This window comes from Rana temporaria, chromosome 4 (genome assembly GCF_905171775.1).
Source record: "Rana temporaria chromosome 4, aRanTem1.1, whole genome shotgun sequence".
In the NCBI taxonomy this organism is placed as follows: Eukaryota; Metazoa; Chordata; class Amphibia; order Anura; family Ranidae; genus Rana; species Rana temporaria.
This window is the reverse complement of record NC_053492.1, coordinates 133742639-133763420: the sequence shown is the minus strand read 5'-3', so window position 1 is coordinate 133763420 and position 20782 is coordinate 133742639. Positions and strand designations below refer to the sequence as shown.

The 20782-nt window shown below is 43.1% G+C and overlaps 1 protein-coding gene across 2 annotated transcripts in view; it reads right to left on the bottom strand.

Moving 5' to 3' along the window:
- Positions 1-20782, bottom strand: part of WWTR1 (WW domain containing transcription regulator 1) — a 123605-nt gene that overhangs the window by 11421 nt on the left and 91402 nt on the right. Inside the window, exons 3-4 of one of the 2 annotated variants that reach the window (XM_040349066.1) lie at positions 11866-12071; positions 6171-6215 (exon numbers count right to left, since the gene is read on the bottom strand). In XM_040349066.1, coding sequence (XP_040205000.1) covers positions 6171-6215; positions 11866-12071 — 251 coding nt within the window. The remainder of the gene's footprint in view (positions 1-6170; positions 6216-11865; positions 12072-20782) is intronic. The other variant, XM_040349067.1, reaches the window with a different exon arrangement.

Here is a 20782-nt window from a genome sequence, read left to right as displayed (position 1 = left end):
GGGTTTAATACCGCTATGGGGCGTTCCTCTAATTTCCCCAAGCATGTGTAGACACAGCATTTTATATACACGTTCAAAAGTCTGATGAAGCCTGATAGGTAAACTACTGTGACTAGTCATCACACACAGGCAAAATAATTTTACCTCAGAAGGAGAATACACAATAATCTAAAGTATTTTATAACACGCTAGTCTTCTCCTTTGAATTGACATCAGTGAAATAACACACCTTTAATCCGAATAATTATGTATTTAACAGAAAATAAAAAAAGAAACGATTCATACACACGCTAGCTCATTCCAATAGTCCCCTCATGCTGAAGCTTTAGGATCGATATAGTCGAGTTTGGTTCTGGGAACGTCTTGGATTTTCTTTGTGAGTGTCTCAGATAAAAATGCACCAGGGGTCTTTACAAGTTCAAACATTTTTTAAGCTTCTATTTTAGGCCCTGTGGCAGCTGGGATTCATTTTTGTTTTATCATGTAGAAGTGCCTTTAAAATTCTACTCGCTGCAAATTAAAGATATCAGGGGTCATTTATGAGCATGGACTTAGGTGGAAGCTCTGTCACGCTGATGACCTTAAATGGTGGATATTGGGTCACCCACAAAAAAAAAGAAAAATCTGAGATCTGCTATGCCGGATTCCACCACAAGCCCACTTCAAAATACGTTTTTTTTTTTTTAATGCAGCAAAATTAATGCTTTACTTTTTTGAAAAACAACTGACCATTTAAACTCATACCATTTCAGCACGCTGAAAGACTTCTCAGGGTCTGAATAAGGGCCCATTCACACCTGAGAGTGGCGTTTTCAGGCAGAAAGTGGCGCAATTTTGCAACGATTTTGGCGTATTTTTGCCACGATTTTGTACAGGTCAAAAGGTCACCAATGTAAAAAGCAGAAAAACGCCTGTAATCTGGCAAAAAAAAAAAAAACAACAGAACTTGTTTGAGCTTCAGATGTTTTGGAGCTTCTGGCTTCAAGCATTTTGGAGTGGAGATGTGAACCATCTCCTTAGAAAATAATTGATTTTTTCTCTTCCAGCGTTTTGTAGCTTCAGGCTTTAAAGCAGAGCTCCACCCTAAAGTGGAACTTCCGCTCATTGGATTCCCCTGCCCCTCCGGTGCGACAATTGGCACCTTTCGGGGGGACAGGATACCTGTCTTTGACAGGTATCCTTTCCCACTTACGGGAGTCCGGCCACGGCCGTGACGCGGCAGTCACGTCACCACGGGGCTCCCTCCTCCCCCTCCCCTGGCCACCGGGCTAATAGGAGAGAGGAGCGGGGCCTCGCGCATGCACAGTAGGGTTCCCGGCGTGAAGCCGAAAAGGTTACACTGCCGGGTTCCCTTACCTGCAATGGCGGCAGCAGTGTAGCCTTTCGGCTTCACGCCGGGGACCCTACTGCTGACATCGCTGGACTCCAGGACAGGTAAGTGTCCATTTATTAAAAGCCAGCAGCTGCAGTAAGTGTAGCTGCTGGTTTTTAATTGTTTTTTTTTTTCCCCCGGACCTTCTCTTTAAGCTCCAAAACGCTCAGCTGTGAATGGGGCCTTAGAGTTGCCACTTTTTCTTCAAGCCAAACCTGAAACACTTTAATTTTTTTTATTTTGTAATAGGCCCTAACAGACCTGGGACACTTTTGGGCATTCCAAAAAAAAAAAAACTAGTGCCCCCTCACCCTTCTGTCAGGCCCTGTTCCGAGCCACATTCCTGTCTGAATAATGTGTCCAGGTTTCAGATAGACTAAAACAGACACATTTTTCAAAACCTGGACTGTCCAGTTGGATCCCTAATTAATCCCTATTATGCATTGCCATATTTATGATATTCAATGAATCCCAAAGCTATACATCCTGGGGAAGTCATAATTGAACATACAAGGAATTACAATGGGCACTGCAGGAAGTATGAACAATGAAACAAGACAAGCAAGCTCTACTGTCAAGATCTCACAATTTAAAGAAATAATCTGTTACTTTTATCATTTCTGGTAAAATGGGAGTAAATTCAATTTATGTCCACAAATAGTCAGATTTTTTTTTCCCTTGCTTACATTGATCATAAAAAATGCTCATGGAATGCTGTGCATATTTTGCATCTGATTGTGATGGAGCTCCAATCTCCCCCAAACAAATTAAAAGTCAGCAGCTACAAATATTGTAGCTGCTGGTTTTTAATATAAGGACACTTACCTGCCCCTGTATCCAGCAATTTGCTCACCCAAGCCAATTCTTTAATTGGCTTTGGGTGCAGGTACCAGCATCTTCACTATGAGAAAAAAACACAGCTTCACAGTCAGCTTGCAACTGCGCATGCAAAAGCCACGCTGTGCTTTGTGATTGGTCATGCAGTCTTCAGAGACCTGTGATGTGTCCCAGAAGGCTGCTGTGGAAGGGAGGGGAGAGCAACTTCCACTCAGATCACTGTGGCGATCTGACCAGATTTGGGGGAACGGGTACCTGTCAAAATCAGTTACCCACCCCCCAACCCCAAAAAAGATAAATGTACCAAATGTAAAAGCAGGATGGGGGGACGGCATGATTGCAGGAAAGAAATTTGCTTCATTTATGGCCTGCATTAGGCTCTGTCAGCTAGGTAGCCATTGTGTGACCTGAACAATCTAACAAAGGCTTGAACTAACACAATGACAAATGAAAAATGACCTATTGGTAATGCATCAATAGACATTGTTCTCAGACATAATATTCAAGCATGCACAATAGAGTGCTTTACTTTTTATTCCATGTGTAAAAGAAACCTGTTCTGGCAAGAATAAGTAGGCCAACCTTTCTGAAATTATTTGAAAATGCTTGTTGCTTGGCTTTATTACTTTCAGCATCGCTGAAATCAAAAAAGCATATAGAACATAAAAGTGGTTCTAAAGGCAAAAGTTTTTTTTCACCTTAATGCATTTTCTGCATTAAAGTATAAAAAAAACTTTCAATACAAGCCCCCCTCCCCCTCTTCAACACTTACCTAAGTCTATGCTTGATCCAGCCTGATGCCCATCTGCTGCAGCTCTTCTCTCCTTTTCCTGGTCACCCTGGAGGCTCTGACACGCTATTGGCTCCTGCTGCTTTCATTTAAAACAAGTTAGGAGAGCATGAGGGGCAAGGCCGAGCCAAGCTGTGTGTGTCTATGGACACAAATAACCCAGCTTGGGCGCACACCCGCATAAATGCCCTCATAGAAAGCAGCTTGCTATGGCAGCACACGCAGAAGAGGAGGAGCACAGAGCGCTAGTAGGGGACCCCAGAATGGGAGGTTTAGGGCCGCTCTGTGCAATGGTAAGTATAAACCTTGCTTATATTTTAGGGGGGAAAAGTTGGGTTTAAAACCACTTTAAGCCATTACCCGTGTTCTGCATGTCTGAGTCAGTGTCAAAGCCAATACAGGCATACCCCACTTTTAAGTACACAATGGGGTTTATTTACTATCGCTGGAAAGTGCAAAATCAGGCTCACTTCTGCATAGAAACCAATGAGCTTCCAGGTTTTATAACAAAAGCTTAATTGAATAAGCTGGGGTAAGAAGCTGATTGGTTTCTATGCAGAAGTGAGCCTGATTTTGCACTTTCCAGCGATAGTAAATAAACCCCATTTTGTACTTAAAAGTAGGGTATGCCTGTAGATCAGCATGATAACCAGGCAATCAGAATTTTCAGGAGAGGTCAACAATGGCAGCCTGCCTTTCTCTCCCGGTATTGGTTATCTTTAAAAAAGGGGGCTAGTATATTTGTTTGGACATTTTGTGATTCAGTACGGAGTATTGGCAATACCTCACAAGTTTGACATTGATAGTTCTGTGAAGTTACCGCTTTATTGTATCTGTGACACATCTTTAAATAAAAAAAAGGGGGGCTTTATATCCTGACAAGAAAGGGGCTGTACTGCTATTTGATCTCTAGTTCTCGGGAACTCTGGGAATTTGAGGTTCGATTCCTCAATCATTTAACCTGTAAACACATCTGCACCCATAACACCCTGATATAATGATTGTCTACAAGGGCTTTCTGCATGACCATGTAAACACTATGGCCTTCCACTGTACATTAACAAGGGATACAGAGCAGGTGATAGGACCAGAAGGTCCTTTTGAGGAAGGAGGTCATTCTAAATGGCAGGAATCTTCTGGTCCTGTAGACCAGTGTTAATCCATGGTCAATATTTGAGTCACCATAGACCAAAGCATTTTGCACTTTGACTTTTACAGAAGCTAATTAGCTCCTTTAAAATGGGTGTTTAGGTTGCACCTAAGAAACCTCCAAGCCCGATAGGATAACTCCCAGGAACTTCTATTTTCTCTCCGTTGGGTGTGTCTGCTCTCAGCCCAGCAGCTGTCATGTCTGGAGTGGTTGGAAAGCCGTCCAGTAACTGCTGTCAGGATAAAAGGAGACTGAGGAGACCTGCCAAAGGAATTCCACAGCCGCTCACCCGGGCCCTTCCGCCTCATTCCAGTTACCTGGCAACCGCCCACAGTACTAACTCAGCGATTCCATGGACGCAGGTTACACTTAGGATAATATGGCAGGAGTGAGGGATTAACTTGGGGACAATGTACTTATTACAATCAAGTTGTCACAGCAGGAGCTCTGTATTCCAATAGTCCTAGATGAGGGTCTGAAAGCTGTCATGAGTTTTATTAATGTAACGTTTCATGAAAGAAAACATTCCCTTTGTGAATATTGGTTACTAGAATTTGCATACTACACCTTTGGCCTCAATAACAAGTATTAATATTAAACTAGATATGTGCAATGAACCCGATCATGCAGAAAGCAATCAAAAAACAGGCAGCAATTCATCATCTTTTTATTGGCTTGAAGGCTGCTTATGACTGCATGGCATTCCAGCAAAGTTGGGTGAATGATGTAGGCGCCCGGTCTAAATCCAATCAGGTCTATCTAAATCACTAGAAATTATCCATAGGCTAAGATTCACATAGCCCGCCCTAACTTTGCGGCGGCGTAGTGTATCGTGTTTACACTACGCCGCCGTAAGTTAGCGAGGCAAGTACATGATTCACATAGTACTTGCCTGCTAAGTAACGGCGGCGTTGCCTAAAGCGGGTGGGCGTAAGGGCGCCTAATTCAAAATAGGCTGAGGGGGCGTGTTTAATGTTAATTTTGTTTGCCTACATATCCCAGTGTGCATTGCGGCAACGTACGCCGCACAGGCCTATTGGTTTCGACGTGGACGTAAATGACGTAAACCCCTATTCACGGACGACTTACGCAAACAACGTAAAATATTCGAATTTCGACGCGGGAACGACGGCAATACTTAACATTACTATTCCAGCTATTTGATGGAATAACTTTAAGCCCGATAATGCATTACATAAACGGCGTATCTGTACAGCGTCGGCCGGGCGTACGTTCGTGAATAGGCGAATCTAGTGATTTACATATTCTACGCCGACCACAATGGAAGCGCCACCTAGCGGTCAGCCTAAATATTGCACCCCAAGATAGGACGGCGCAAGCCGTCGTACCTTAGATAGGTTTAAGTGTATCTCTGTTTGAGAATACACTTAAACTTAGGACAGCGCAAATTCCGAGTTAGGTCGGCGTATCTACTGATACGCCGGCCTAACTCTTACTGAATCTGGCCCAAAGTGGTGTTCTCCCTTGCTGCCTTTTGAGACAGTTGGCCGGGGAACAGGAATTATTTTCATGTCACAATGTGGCTCTGGGCCCGTGCTCATTGGGGGTTATTTACGAAAGGCAAATCCACTTTGCACTACAAGTGCAAACTACGAGTGCAAAGTGCACTTGAAATTGCGCTGAAAATGCACTTGGAAGTGCAGTCGCTTTAAATCTGAGGGGTAGATCTGAAACAAGGGGGAAGCTCTGCTGATTTTATCATCCAATCATGTGCAAGCTAAAATGCTGTTTATTTTCCTTGCATGTCCCCCTCGGATCTACAGCGACTGCCCTTCCAAGTGCACTTTCAGAGCAATTTCAAGTGCACTTTGCACTCGTAGTTTGCACTTGTAGTGCAAAGTGGATTTGCCTTTAGTAAATAACCCCCATAGTGTAGACATTGGGGGAGATTTACTAAAACAAGGGCACACAGAATCTGGTCCAGTTGTGCATAGTAACCAATCATCTTCTAACTTCAGCTTGTTCAATTAAAAGGGTTGTAAACCTTCGTGTTTTTTCACCTTAATGCATCCTAATGCATAGCCTTCTGCCCGGGGTTCTCGGCTCTTGATTGGATAGATTGATAGCAGTGCAGCCATTGGTTTGTAATTAAAAAAACAAAACAAAAAAAAAAAAAAAAAAAAAAAAAAAGGTTTACAATCACTTTAAGCTTTGACAAAAAATAAATAAAATAGAAACTGATTGGTTGCAATGGGGGTTTTTTATGGAAGGCAAATCCACTTTGCACTACAAGTGCAAACTACAAGTGCAAAGTGCACTTGAAATTGCACTGAAAGTGCACTTGGAAGTGCAGTCACTGTAGATCCGAAGGGGACATGCAAGGAAAATAAACAGCATTTTAGCTTGCACATGATTGGATGATAAAATCAGCAGAGCTTCCCCTCATTTCAGATCTACCCCTCAGATTTACAGCGACTGCACTTCAAGTGCACTTTGCATTTGTAGTTTGTACTTGTAGTGCAAAGTGGATTTGCCTTTCGTAAATAACCCCCAATGGATAGCTAGCTGCACCAGAATCCATGTGCACCAGTTTTAGTAAATCCCCCCCCCATAAGTTCCAATGATATGGCAGGCTTGAAAGGTGCAAAACTTTTTAGAGGAATGGGATTATTGATAAATGTCTATATGTATAGGAGAAAGTATTTTAATTGGTCGGATGTCCTCGCCGTTAGTGATCAGTCTCCAAACTGTTATTTGGCTTAAAATAGCTTAGGTTTTGTCCAAGAAAATAACTGAACTACAGAATTAAACATTCTGGGGTAGATTCAGGTAGGGGCGTGCACTGCTACGGCGGCGCAGCGTACCGTTTTTACGCTACGCCTCCGTAAATTACTTGAGCTACGCTTCATTCACGAAGCATTTGCTCCGTAATTTGTGGCGGCGTTTCATAAAAGGGGCCGGCATAAGCGCGCGTAATTTAAATGATCCCGTAGGGGGCGTGGATCATTTAAATTAGGCGCATTCCCGCGCCGAACGTACTGCGCATGCTCCGTCGGAAAAATTTCCCGACGTGCATTGCGGTAAATGACGTCGCAAGGACGTCATTTGCTTCGACGTGAACGTAAATGGCGTCCAGCGCCATTCACGATCCACTTACGCAAACGACGTAAATGTCGAAAATCGCAACGCGGGAACGACGTCTATACTTACCATTGGCTGCGCCTCCTAATAGCAGGAGCAGCCTTACAACGAAAGCGACGAACGCAAACAACGTAAAACACGACCGCCGGGCGCGCGTACGTTTGTGAATCGGCGTGAGTATGCAATTTGCATACTCTACGCTGACAACTACGGGAACGCCACCTAGCGGCCAGCATCAGAATGCAGCCTAAGATACGACGGCATAAGAGCCTTATGCCAGTGGTATCTTAGGCTACTGTCGGCGTATCGAGCTTTCTGAATACAGAAAGTCGATACGCCGGCGCTACTTAGCAATTACGCTGCGTATCTATGGATACGCAGGTGTAATTGCTACCTGAATCTACCCCTCTGACTTCAGCCAGTATCTACTATTGTGGTTCATGACATCCAGCCTTTCTGCCTAGAAAATCTAGGAGCTGGTTCTCAATTTTTCCGCCGGAAAAAAATTCCTATTGGAAATTCCAAACGTCTGTAGCAATTCCGACGCACACAATTCTAACGCATGCTCGGAAACAATTTGACGCATGCTCGGAAGCATTGAACTTAATTTTCTCGCCTCGCCGTAGTGTTGTACGTCACCACGTTCTTGGCAGGGAGAAAGTTCAGAGAAGGCTTTTGTGTGACCGTGCGTATGCAAGCCAAGCTTGAGCGGAATTCCGCCCGGAAAAGCCATGCAGGGTCCATCCGCTCGTGTGTATGGGGGCATTAAACCGATTCAGTGTGGGACCTGATCCCCTTTTCCCCTTGATTTAGACAAAGTCAAGGATTACTTGGCTGTTCCCTACACTGCGTGATTGTCATAAACAATGCCTGAATGAGTCACATCAATTGGGTATTAGGCAATACCGGTACATCTGAAGCAGCAAACACCTTTCAGAAGTCATTTGTAATTATTGATTTTTAAATTGCTACCTTACTTTCCTAGTAACTGCTTTGAATCATGCCAAAGAATACAGAAACTCCAGCTATTTATTTAGTACTAGGTAGTGTTTTTGTGTTATTAACTAATCAGATTTTTACTAGCCAGACAGAAACCTGAACACAGGGTGGTGGGAAAGCAAGAAGTGAAATTAGATTTGTACTCTGTTGCTCCACTCTTATTATTATTATCATTAAAATAATAAACTTGGTTTTTATATAGCGCCTCTCAAATCGCTTTACAAAGACTACACGGGATTAAACATAGGAAAAAAGGGGCGAGCACACTATATTACCAAAAGTATTGGGACACCCGCCTTTACATGCACAAGAACTTTAATGGATGGTATCCCAGTATTAGTCTGTAGGGTTCAATATTGGGATGGGCCACCCTTTGCAGCTATAAGGGCTCCTGCACACTGCAGCATAAAAAAAATGTTTTTACAGGTGTTTGAGCTTTTATTTCTGCCTATAAAAGCTTGAAGAAGCTCGTTCTCTTTTGTGCTCTTTCTTGCGTTTTTATTGAGCTCATTCGAGCTCTTTTGAGCATAAGCAGCGTTTTCTTTTTACAGACCCTCCTAGATAGTATTTTCTTAACCACTGTATTAGGCTGGGTTCACCATACGATTTTCCAGTCCGTCAGCCGCATACGATTTCAGTATTGAAAACGTACGGGCCCGGACGGGAAAACGTATAGATAGACAATGCATTGCAAATCGTATGCACTCAGATGCATCCGGGTGCGTACGATTTGCTGGCAAAACGTTTTTTAAACGTACGCAAAACCGTGTTCAACCACGGATTTGCGGCCGTTTTTAAAACAGTATGGCAAACGCATACGTTTTTCTTTAACATTAACGTCAATGGAAAACGCACATATGTGCGGTTCCATACGTTTACGTCCGTTTCAGCCGCATACGGTTTTTCATATAATCGTATGCGGCTGACGGACGGGAAAATCGTAGTGTGAACCCAGCCTAAGCAACACAAAGCTCTGGAACAAACATTTTCACTAGTTTTTGAGATTTTTTTGGGCACTACCTCCACTCAAAAACTTGAGATTAGTGGGGGGAGTTTTCTGCCTGTTGGAGCATATGCCTGAAAACGCCTGAAAAAGCCCTAGGGGGTTATTTACGAAAGGCAAATCTACTTTGCACTACAATCACACTGAAAGTGCACTTGGAAGTGCAGTCGCTGTAAATCTGAGGGGGAGATCTGAAATGAGGGGAAGCTCTGCTGATTTTATCATCCAATCACATGCAAGCTAAAATGCTGTTTTTTATTTTCCTTGCATGTCCCCCTCGGATCTACAGCGACTGCATTTCCAAGTGCACTTGTAGTGCAAAGTGGATTTGCCTTTAGTAAATAACTCCCCTAATGTGTATGGACACATTGCCTAACATGGAGGGGAGTTTCTAGGCAAAAAACATAAGAGCGCTAATCAGCTCAAAAGCCTGTAGGAGCTGCTTCTTTGAGTTCCTTTAAGCTGCAGTGTGCATGAGCCCTAACAGCCTTAACTCTTCTGGGAAGGCTGTCCACAAGGTTTAGGAGTGTGTCTATGGGAATGTTTGACCATTCTTCCAGAAGCATGTGTGAGGTCAGGCACTGATGTTGGATGACAAGGCCTGGCTCACAATCTGTGCTCTAATTCATCTCAAAGGTGATCTATCAGGTTAAGGTCAGGACTCTGTGCAGGCCAGTCAAATTCCACCATCCTAAACTCGCTCATCCATGTCTTTATGGACCTTGCTTTATGCAAAATATAAAACAATTATTTCTCTTTTAACTGCAGCAAAACCACAGCACTGTAAAGCTGGGTATACATGGATTGCAATTTGGCTGGGTCAGCAGGAATCGGCTAAATCTCATCAACAGAAATGAATCATTAGACCAGCTTCTGTTGAATGGTTCTGCTGGAAAAAGAGCACTCAATCAGCCGCTGTAGCCAATAGCTGCAGTAATGATCAGTGTATTCTGATTGCGGGGGAGGAGGGATAGTGCCTGCTGTTAGAATACAATGGCACAGCAGGGGGAGATTTATGCTTCCACGCCTGTGTATAATGTGTATGACCAGCTTTAGGCTGTGTCCCCTCCCCACAAAGGCCCCCTTTAGACAGAAATGTTGCACTGGATGCAAAAGGCTTTTTTGTCACAACATAACATTACATTATCCCATGCATCCAGTCCGTCCCATAGCCTGGATCTGTGTATATGTATTTATATAGCAGAGTGAGAAAACAAACAAAAGTGCATCTGTCCGCACTTAACTTAAGTATCTCTGTTTGGTGAGCTTGAAATGTTGTAAATTACATTGACAATTCCCGTCTTTGCACACATGACTCACACTACAGGAATGTCTGCAGTGAGAAGCAGAACAAAAAGTCACCCAGAAACTGTTGAAAATGTTAGTAAAATTGATTAAGAGGAAACAGTGATAACTAAAATGAGGACAATGGAGTACTTATCTCTCTCCCCTAAAAAGTGCAAAAGGCAAAGCCATACAGCCATATATCACAATTCCAGGTGAATAGTATACGTTATGTTCAGTACTGGCATGGCTGATCCATACAACTCATAGATGAATAATAAGGCAGGTGGCCTAGTGGCTACACAGCTTACATCATACAAGCTGCTTCACTTCTGACAACCTTTGGAGTGCACATGTTATGTGACATCATGATTACATGACCTGCAAATCACGATCACATGACCTGCAAATCACGATCACATGACCTGCAAATCACGATCACATGACTTGCAAATCACGATCACATGACCTGCAAATCATGATCACATGACCTGCAAATCACGATCACATGACCTGCAAATCACGATTACATGACCTGCCAATTACGATCACATGACCTACAAATCACGATCACATGACCTGCCAATTACGATCACATGACCTGCAAATCACGATCACGTAACCTGCAAATCACACGTTTAATTAAGGATGTGTTGACCACAACGTGAGAAGATGCTATTTAGGGGAGTGCTATAGACACTGAAAAAAGATTACAGGAAGCACTGCAATCTTTATTCATCATGCGCAGAGGGGCAGGTAGAATTTTGATGGCGAGAGGCCGAGTTTAGTGTAATGCCGTGTACACAACACGACCGTTATTCATGTCATTGAAAAAAACAAAGTTTTTCTCAATATGATTCCTCTCAAGCCTGCCTTGCATACACACGATTGTGAAAAAAAAATGCTTGAGCAAAGCGCGATGACGTACAACACGTACGACGGCACTATAAAGGGGAAGTTCCATTAGCATGGCGCCACCCTTTGGGCAGCTTATGCTAATTTCCCCATCTCATAACTTGCTTCTGAGCATGCATGTTTTTCCCCCTCGTTAAAGCGTACACACGACCGGTTTTCACAACGTGAAAAATGTCGAGAAAAAAATAGAGCATGTTCTAAATTTTTAGCGCCCATTTTTCTCCTCGAGAAAAATGCTCTGGAGCCTACACACGACCGTTTTTCATGACCAATTTAAAAAATTGCATTTTTCTCGTCATGAAAAACGGTCGTGTGTGCACGGCATAAGGGTGGGGCAGAGCTAATGTGAATGTCACACTAAAAAAGATGTCTTAGAAAAAATGACTAGCCACTATGTTCCTATGTGTTATCACCTGTCTCATCAGCTCTTCTTGTCGCATTCTGATCCGTTCTCTTTCCATCTGGATCCTCTGAAGTCTAAGCTTCTGTTGCTGCTGCTGCTGGGCAGTGAGGGCATTGGGCAGATTGATCAATGCTGCTTGAAGACTTTGGGAGGGGTGAGTCTGTTGGGACATGGCTGGGCTAGAAGTCATCTGTTGCTGATGCTGGTGATTCATTACTAGAAGAGAAAGAAGATGGGTAAGCCCAACAATAATGAAAAGTGTATTTGAGATAACATGCCCTCTTTTATGTCAAGCAAACACTGGATATATCAGCATAAATGGTGAACTATCTCATTGATCCTTAAAGGTTCAACCAACCAAAATGTTGTACTTATCAAATAGTAAATAACGCAATCAAATTAAGAAGTTTTGATGGATTCTGTGTGAGTTTTATTATCCACCAGCTTGGTGCAATCTCCAGTAGCCTGGTAAAGAGGTCTGACCCAGAGATTGTAGACATGCCCTACAAGATGGCCTTATCATATCTGGTTCGTATTCATGCAAACTGTTGGTGTCATCCATCCCTGATGAAATCTCAGGCTAGTGAGTAACGTTTCCTGCCATAAATTCAAATAAGGCCTTCCACTGCCAGGAGGAATGGAGCTATTATGCTATTAAAGTGCAAGAAAGCAATTGCGTAAACTCACAGACTTCACTCAAAACTGTGCCATATAACTGAATTGTTCATGTCTGGCTAGGCGCCTGTGAAACAGCAAGAGTTTCTGCATGACCAATGGTCTACTTCAGGGGTAGACAACCTCGGGCCCTCCAGCAGTGGTGAAACTACAAGTCCCATGAGACATTGCAAGACCCTCAGGCCTTGTACACACGGCCGAGGAACTCGACGTGCCAAACACATCGAGTTCCTCGGCCAGTTCAGCCCTGAAGCCGCCGAGGAGCTCGGCGGGACGAGAGCTCCCATAGAACAACGAGGAAATAGAGAACATGTTCTCTATTTCCTCGTCGAGCTCCTCGTCGGCTTCCTCGGCCGAAAGTGTACACACGACCAGTTTCCTCGGCAGAATTCAGCCAGAAACTCGGTCGGAAGCTGAATTCTGCCGAGGAAACTGGTCGTGTGTACGGGGCCTGATAATCACAGACATGACTCCTAGAGGCAGAGACATGATGGGATTTTTAGTTTCACCACAGCTGGAGTGTGCAGAGGTTTCCAACCCCTGGTCTACGTGTTGGACCTTCTACACACGACCGAGAATCTCGTCGTAAACGAACCGTCGTTTTCCTCGATGAGTTTCTTTTCAGGCTTGTCGAGAATCTTGTCAAGCTTTCTTTGCATACACACTGTCAAGACAAAATCTTGTCGTTCTCAAACGCAGTGACGTACAACACGTACGACGGCACTATAAAGGGGAATTTTGATTCCACTGGCGCCACCCTTGGGGCTGCTTTTACTAATCGCATGTTACTGCGTGTTAAGTAAAAGTTTGGTGAGAGACAATTTGCACTTTTCAGTCTGTTACAGCGTGACGAATGTGCTATCTCCATTACGAACGCTAGTTTTACCAAAGGTGCGCTCCCGTCTCATACTTTATTCTGAGCATGCGTGGGTTTCTAAGCATACACACGAACGTGTTTCTTATCATAAACCAGCCCGATGAGAAACACGACAAGGAAATTGAGACTCCCGACGAGAAAAAAGAGAACATGTTCTCTTTTTTTCTCGTCGAGGTAAACAACAGTTTTCTCGACGAAAAACATACACACGACCGTTTTCCTCGGCAAAAAAGGTCTGCCAGCATTTTTCTTGATGGATTTTGTAGAAGAAAACGGTTGTGTGTACAAGGCCTTGGAGAGATATATATATAGCTCCAAATGGACGATAATGAAGGTTTATTAACATACAGAGCATATTTTTAAGGCTGTAGAACACCTACAAATAAAGCTACAATTTTAACAGGCTTAGTATGAAAGGCAGTTATGGTAAATTAAATGGTAATAAACAGAATAAGGCAGCTAGGTAAAATTCCCTTGCAGTGATCAAATTATGTCTTGTTAGGTCGGAAATTGGCTCCTTTTTATAGCACTGGGTCTTCCTAATATCCTACATCCTAATCCCGCGTACACACGCTCGGAATTTCCAACAACAAAATCGTGGACTTTTTTCAGACGAATGTTGGCTCAAACTTGTCTTGCATACACACGGTCACACAAATGTTGTCGGAAATTCCGATCGCCAAGAACGCAGTGACGTACAACACTACGGCGAGCTGAGAAAAATGAAGTTCAATGATTCCAAGCATGCGTCAAATTGATTCCAAGCATGCGTAGGATTTTCGTGCGTCGGAATTGGATACACACGATGGGAATTTTCGACAAGAACTTTTGTTGTCGGAAAAATTGAGAACCAGCTCTCAAACATTTGTTGTTGAAATTCCAACAGCAATTGTCCGATGGAGCCTACACACGGTCGGAAAATCCGACCAAATGCTCACATCGAACATTTGTTGTCGGAAATTCCGATTGTGTGTACGCGGCATAAGAATTGTCTGTTGTGGTGACTTACAGATCTCTAACTATGTTTGCAAAAAAAAAAAAAAATTAAATGTACTATCCTGGAAAGTAACATTCCCTCCTGCTATACACACATGGCCTAAACTCATTACTGATACCCTCCCCTTGTATAGACTCACCTTTGAACTCATAAAAAAGCCAAAACGTTTTGATAAATCATGGGGCAAATGGATTTCTAGTCCACTCACACTCAATTCTTTCTATATCTAGGAAATTAAAATTAAAGGATGCTTCCACAGACTGGGAGTCCTATACACTGTACTACCCAATGTATTTCTGACATTTATTTGTGACCTGTGCAATCCAATGAGACGCGCGAGACATTGTAGTTTTGTACCCTTTTTTTTCTTTTCAGTTTTTTGTGTTTTTTTTTCTCTTTTTGTATATGACATTTACAATTTAATAAAACATATCTTTATAAAAATAAAAATAAATGTCTAAAGTCAGTGAGGAAACACTACATGTGTCCCCAGGCCACCCACCCCTGATGCATACTACTTGATCCTCAGCTAATCCAAGCCGCATATTTCTCTTCTATTTGAAACTTTATCTTTGGGAGTGTCCAGATATTTAAACTACAGCATGGAGAGAAGAAGGGGAAAAAAAAGTACAACATATGGAAAGTTCAAATGTAGGGCATCCTTAAATGAGATCTGCACGAAGAGAAACATGCAGGTTGCCGTTGCTGACCGTGCCTTCTAAACAATTCTAGTTGCCTAGCTACCACACTGATTAAAGGGCTTCAATTCCGCCAGTCACCGTCTTTACACAAGCATGCTAATCAGGTAGTCGGACTTAACTTTTGCTTAAATTGCTGCATGCTTGTTCCAGATTTGTGGCTTAAAAACATTTGAACAGTCAGGTGCCCAGAGAAGTAGGCCAGCATTGGAATTCTACGTACTTCTCTTAGCAAAGGATTACGTTTTTTTAATCTTGCATAGATTAGTGAATCGTTTTAATTTTTTAATTTTTTTTTATCATCTTTGACCCAATTTAGAGATTTCTCTTCACTTCCTGTCCTAAAAAACAAAAACGAACAAACAACAGGATCCCCCAGTTCTCCAAGACAGCCGTCCCTAGAACAAGTTCCCCAATTTGAAGACTTCCCCACTATTCCTGTTCTGGTGACACTTCCTTATTTTCAGTGACAGAGGGCCAGATTCTCGTAGATCCCGCGTTGGCGTAGTGTAAGCCATTTACACTACGCCACCGCAACTTACTGGAGCAAGTGCTGTATTCTCCAAGCACTTGCTCCGCAATTTGCGGCGGCGTAGTGTAAATGGCCCGGCGTATGGCCGCGTAATTCAAAGGGGGCGGCTGAACTGCGCATGCGCCGAACTGAAAAATAGCCCAGTGCGCATGCTCCAGCTCACGACGGAAAACGTCATTGACGTAAAGTCGTATTCAAGAACGACTTAGGAAAACGATGTAAACGATGGAAAAAGACGACGCGGACCCGACGCCATACTTAACATGGCATACGGCGGACTGGCGTAAGGTTACCCCTCATATAGCAGGGGTAACCTTACGCTTATGGAAACGACGTAAACGACGAGTACGCGACGCAAATTTGTTCGGGAATCGGCGTATCAGGCTCATTTGCATAGTCAAATGAGACCTGAACGTAAACGCCACCTAGCGGTCAGCGTAGTATTGCATTTAGGATCCGACAGTGTAAGTGACTTACACCAGTCGGATCCTAGCCTAATTCCGGCGTATCTTGTTTTGTGAATACAAAACAATGATACGCCGGCGGGAATTTCGAATTACGCTGGTGTATCAGTAGATACACCAGCGTAACTCTTTTGAGAATCTGGCCCAGAACCCATAGATATCAGATAACCAAGGAACAACTCTGCCAATTTCAGGATTGCCTATGGTCACCTTGTGATCTGAGCTATCCACATTCACAGAATAATTATTAAGGGTGGTGGTTAATCAGCTGTGTTGGATTTTTCCAATGGCATTCTTAATTCTCCTTCAGCTACAACTAGAGCAGGGAGTGCCTGCTGATGCCCAAACATGCCTTAATCTGCTAAAGTGGGAATCCAGACAAACTTTTTGTTTTGGATAGAGGGGGGGCAGGCTAGAACGTCCGGTCGTGGTGACCACTGCCACTAGGACATAAAGTGGTTCGATTTTCCCCAGTGGTAAACCAATCAAAAGTTGTAACTCTTCATCATGTGACCGATAAAAGTATTTTTTTTTACTGCTGCATGTGTCCTCATTAGAGAGACTTCCTTTTACAACTTATTTTGCTTATCACATTAAAGTGGTAGTAAACTTGTTTCTGGTACTTTTACCTACAGGTAAGCTTATCATAAAGCCTACCTGTAAGTAAAATTAATATCTACTAAATGTGAGCCGATGACGTCATCGGTGCATGCGCTCTGAAGGAACAGCAGAGTGAAAGAATGTCACCAGCATACCACGGATCCCCATAAGACCCCTTTCACACTGAGGCGCTTTGCAGGCGCTATAACGCTAAAAATATCGCATGCAAAGTGCCCTAAACCAAGAGCCGCTCCTCACACTCCAGTGGTAGCAGGATGCTAAAAAAAAGTCTTGGTAGCAGCATCTTTGGAGCGGTGAAGGAGCGGTGTGTATACCACTCCTCCACTGCTTCTGCCCATTTAAATGAATGGGCACCGCGGCTATACGCCGGAAAAGTGCCACTGCAACGGCGCTTTGCGGGTGGTTTTAACCCTTTTTTCGGGCCGTTACCGGGGGTTAAAAGCGTCCCGCTAGCGGCCGAAAAGCGCTGTGAAATTGACGGTAAAGTGCAGCTTTACCGCCGATGCACCCACTGCCCCAATGTGAAAGGGGCCTTATGCAGTGGTTCTCAACTCCTGTCCTCAGGACTCACTAACAGGCCAGGTTTGCAAGAGAACTCAAATACATCACACGTTATATCATTTGCTGCTCAGTATTCAATCTGTCTGTTGTAATGTAAAAAAAAAAGTGTCCAATCTGTCTGTCGTAATGTAAAAAAAAAAAAAATAAGTGTCCAATCTGTCTGTCGTAATGTAAAAAAAAAAATAAGTGTCCAATCTGTCTGTCGTAATGTAAAAAAAAAAAAAGTGTCCAATCTGTCTGTCGTAATGTAAAAAAAAAAAAAAAAAGTGTCCAATCTGTCTGTCGTAATGTAAAAAAAAAAAAAAAAAGTGTCCAATCTGTCTGTCGTAATGTAAAAAAAAAAATAAGTGTCCAATCTGTCTGTCGTAATGTAAAAAAATAAAAAAGTGTCCAATCTGTCTGTCGTAATGTAAAAAAAAATAAAAAAGTGTCCAATCTGTCTGTCGTAATGTCACAGTCCCGATTAAAATCGCAGATCACCGCCATTACTAGTAAAAAAATAAATATGCTATAAATATATTCCCTATTTTGTAGACGCTATAACTTTTGCGCAAACCAATCAATATATACGCTTATTGCAATTTTTTACCAAAAATATATATAAAAATATATATATCGGCCTAAACTGATGAAGAAATTCCTTTTTTTTTTTGGGGGGGGGGTGGATAATTATTATAGCAAAAAAGTAGAAAATATTGTTTTTTTTCAAAATTTTGCTCTTCTTTTGTTTATAGCACAAAAAGTTAAAATCGCAGAGGTGGTCAAATGCCACCAAAATAAAGCTCTACTTGTGGGGGAAAAAATATATAAAATTTGTTTGGGTACAACGTTGCACGACTGCGCAATTGTCAGTTAAATTGACGCAGTGCCGAATCGCAAAAAAATGGCCCCGTCAGGAAGGGGGTAAATCCTTCCGTGGCTGAAATGGTTAAAGTGATAAAATATGGGGAAGTATGCATGTATACCAGAGATGCACTAAATATGTTTTTTTGTATGCTTTGACATACGCTTAACGTATACAGACTGTCCAATGTCAGGTGTCAGACAGTAGAAAGCCTGATGGAAAACACATGTCTGCGGCTTTTTGGACGGCAAAATCCACCAGCTTCATATTTTTCACTGCGAATCAGAGAAGTTGGCCCCTTTTTCTTCATCTAACCAGCCTCGCCAGTAAACTGAGACTTATGCTGAGCATATTTATGAGAAGAAGCGTTAGCCGGCCAACAAGATCAATGAAAACACTGGATTTTTTTTCCCTGCTTCGGCTGAACTTTGCTCCAAAAATCTGCAAGGTATTTAGAAAGTGGAAATCCAAAAGCCAGTAACTGCTTTACATATAAAACCAATGGATGTGTCTGAGCAGCTAAAAAGGAATTCTCACGCAACTCCAAATAGTGGTGCAGGGCACAAATCCACATGGGCTGATTTCAAAGGGTGGGTGTTATAAGGGAAATGGAGTCTGCCGTGTTTGACCTGCTTCTGAAAATGCTAGTTGACTGGCTGTGATCTTTAGCGGATTCCGACTTCCATGGCCACCGTCCTGCTGTCTATATTAACCTACACCTTTTCTAGGGTCTGGTGAGTTTCGGCATCGGGCGCCTTAACCCGGCGTTCGGTTCATCCCGCAGCGTCAGTTCTGCTTACCACTGGGCGCTCGCATTCCACGCCCGGCTCCAGGCCAGCGAGCCGGGCTTCTTACCCATTTAAAGTTTGAGAATAGGTTGACATTGGACAAACCGATTGTGTGTGGGCTCCATCGGTGAAAAAAAAATTGAACATGTTTAAAATTTTTCCTATGGATAAAAAACCGATAGAAAAATCTGATTGTCTGTATGGAACTCCATCGGTCAAAAATCCATGCATGCTCAGAATCAAGTCGACGCATGCTCGGAAGCATTGAACTTCATTTTTTTTTGGCTCGTCGTAGTGTTTAACGTCACCACGTTTGGACGCGATCGGATTTTTGACTGATGGTGTGTAGGCAAGACTGATGAAAGTCAGCTTCATCGGATATCCGACTAAAAAATCCATCAGATTAGATTCCATCAGATATCCGATCGTGTGTACAGGGCTTAAGAGTGGGAAGGATGTGGAATTCCCTTCCACAGGCGGTGGTCTCAGCGGGGAGCATCCATAGTTTCAAAAAACTATTAGATAAGCACCTGAACGACCGTAACATACAGGGATGTATAATGTAATACTGACATATAATCACACACATAGGATGGACTTGTGTCTTTTTTTTTAACCTAACCTACTATGTAACCAAGAATGCTGATCAAGCGCTCTTACTCCACTTTTTGCATGTAAGGCTCCATTCACACCTAGGCGTTTTTACGCCCGGCGCTATTGCAGCCTGAAATACGCTGGAGGGGTGATTTAACATTGTCGGCTATGGAGATGGTTCACATCTCCACGCCGAAACGCCGTACGCCTGAAGCTCAAAACAAGTCCCTGACCCTTTTTTTCAGGCGGCTTCGGCGTTCAGCCATAGACGACAATGTGTAAATCACCCCTCCAGCGAAAACCGCGGTAAAAAACGCTGCGTTTTGTCGCGGCAAATCGCGGGACAAAATGCCGCAATTTGTCGTGGCAAATCGCGGTACAATACGCCGCGTTCAGGTGTGAATTCAGCCTTAGGGCAGACCAGTGGCTCAAAAAAATACCAATGCTAATTGGTCAGCATGCCAGCAAAACATCTAGCAGAATCGGGTGCAGCTGTGCATAGTAACCAATCAGCTTCTAGTTTTTAGCCTAGGTTCACACTGAGTGCGGGATGGAAATCGTGCAAGTTCAGCTGAAGTCGCAGAATTCCATTCCCGCATGTCAGGGACGATTTCAGAGACATCTGTGTGTGTTTCTGCACAGATGTCATTGGAAATCGCACCCCGAAATCGCCAAAAGTAATACAGAAACTACATTTGGAAATCGGTGCGGCACCGAAAATGCGGCGTCGCACCAATTAGGATAGTGCCATTGCTGACAATTGCCGCCAATTTGGCATGTCAAATCGTACCAATGTGAACCAGGGCCAATAGTCAAAGCTTAGCCAAGTCGCACTTCAGGTGCGACTTGGAAGACATCTATGTGGCTTAATGCACAGATGTCTTTTCAAGTCGCACCCAAAATCGCCAAAAGTAGTGCAGGAATTACTTTTGTAAATGGGTGTGGCACTGCATAGTTGGCGCTGCACCGATTTGAACGGTGCCATCGCCTGCAATAGGCTGCGACTTGTCAAATCACATGAGTGAACAGGGGGCTTAGACATCATTAAGGTTTTACAGAATAACATGTATACTAAAGTAAACCAGATACTTACCAAGAAAGAAGACATGAAAGCATTTAGAGACAAAAAACAGCCTGTTAGTTAAATGAACATGTTCTCTACAGTCATATAGTAATAGCAGTAAATACACAATTCTAAAATGATAATATCATTACCTCAGTGTATTTATAATAACGCAGTGACGTGAATGATCAGGCAGTAGGTAGGCAGATTATC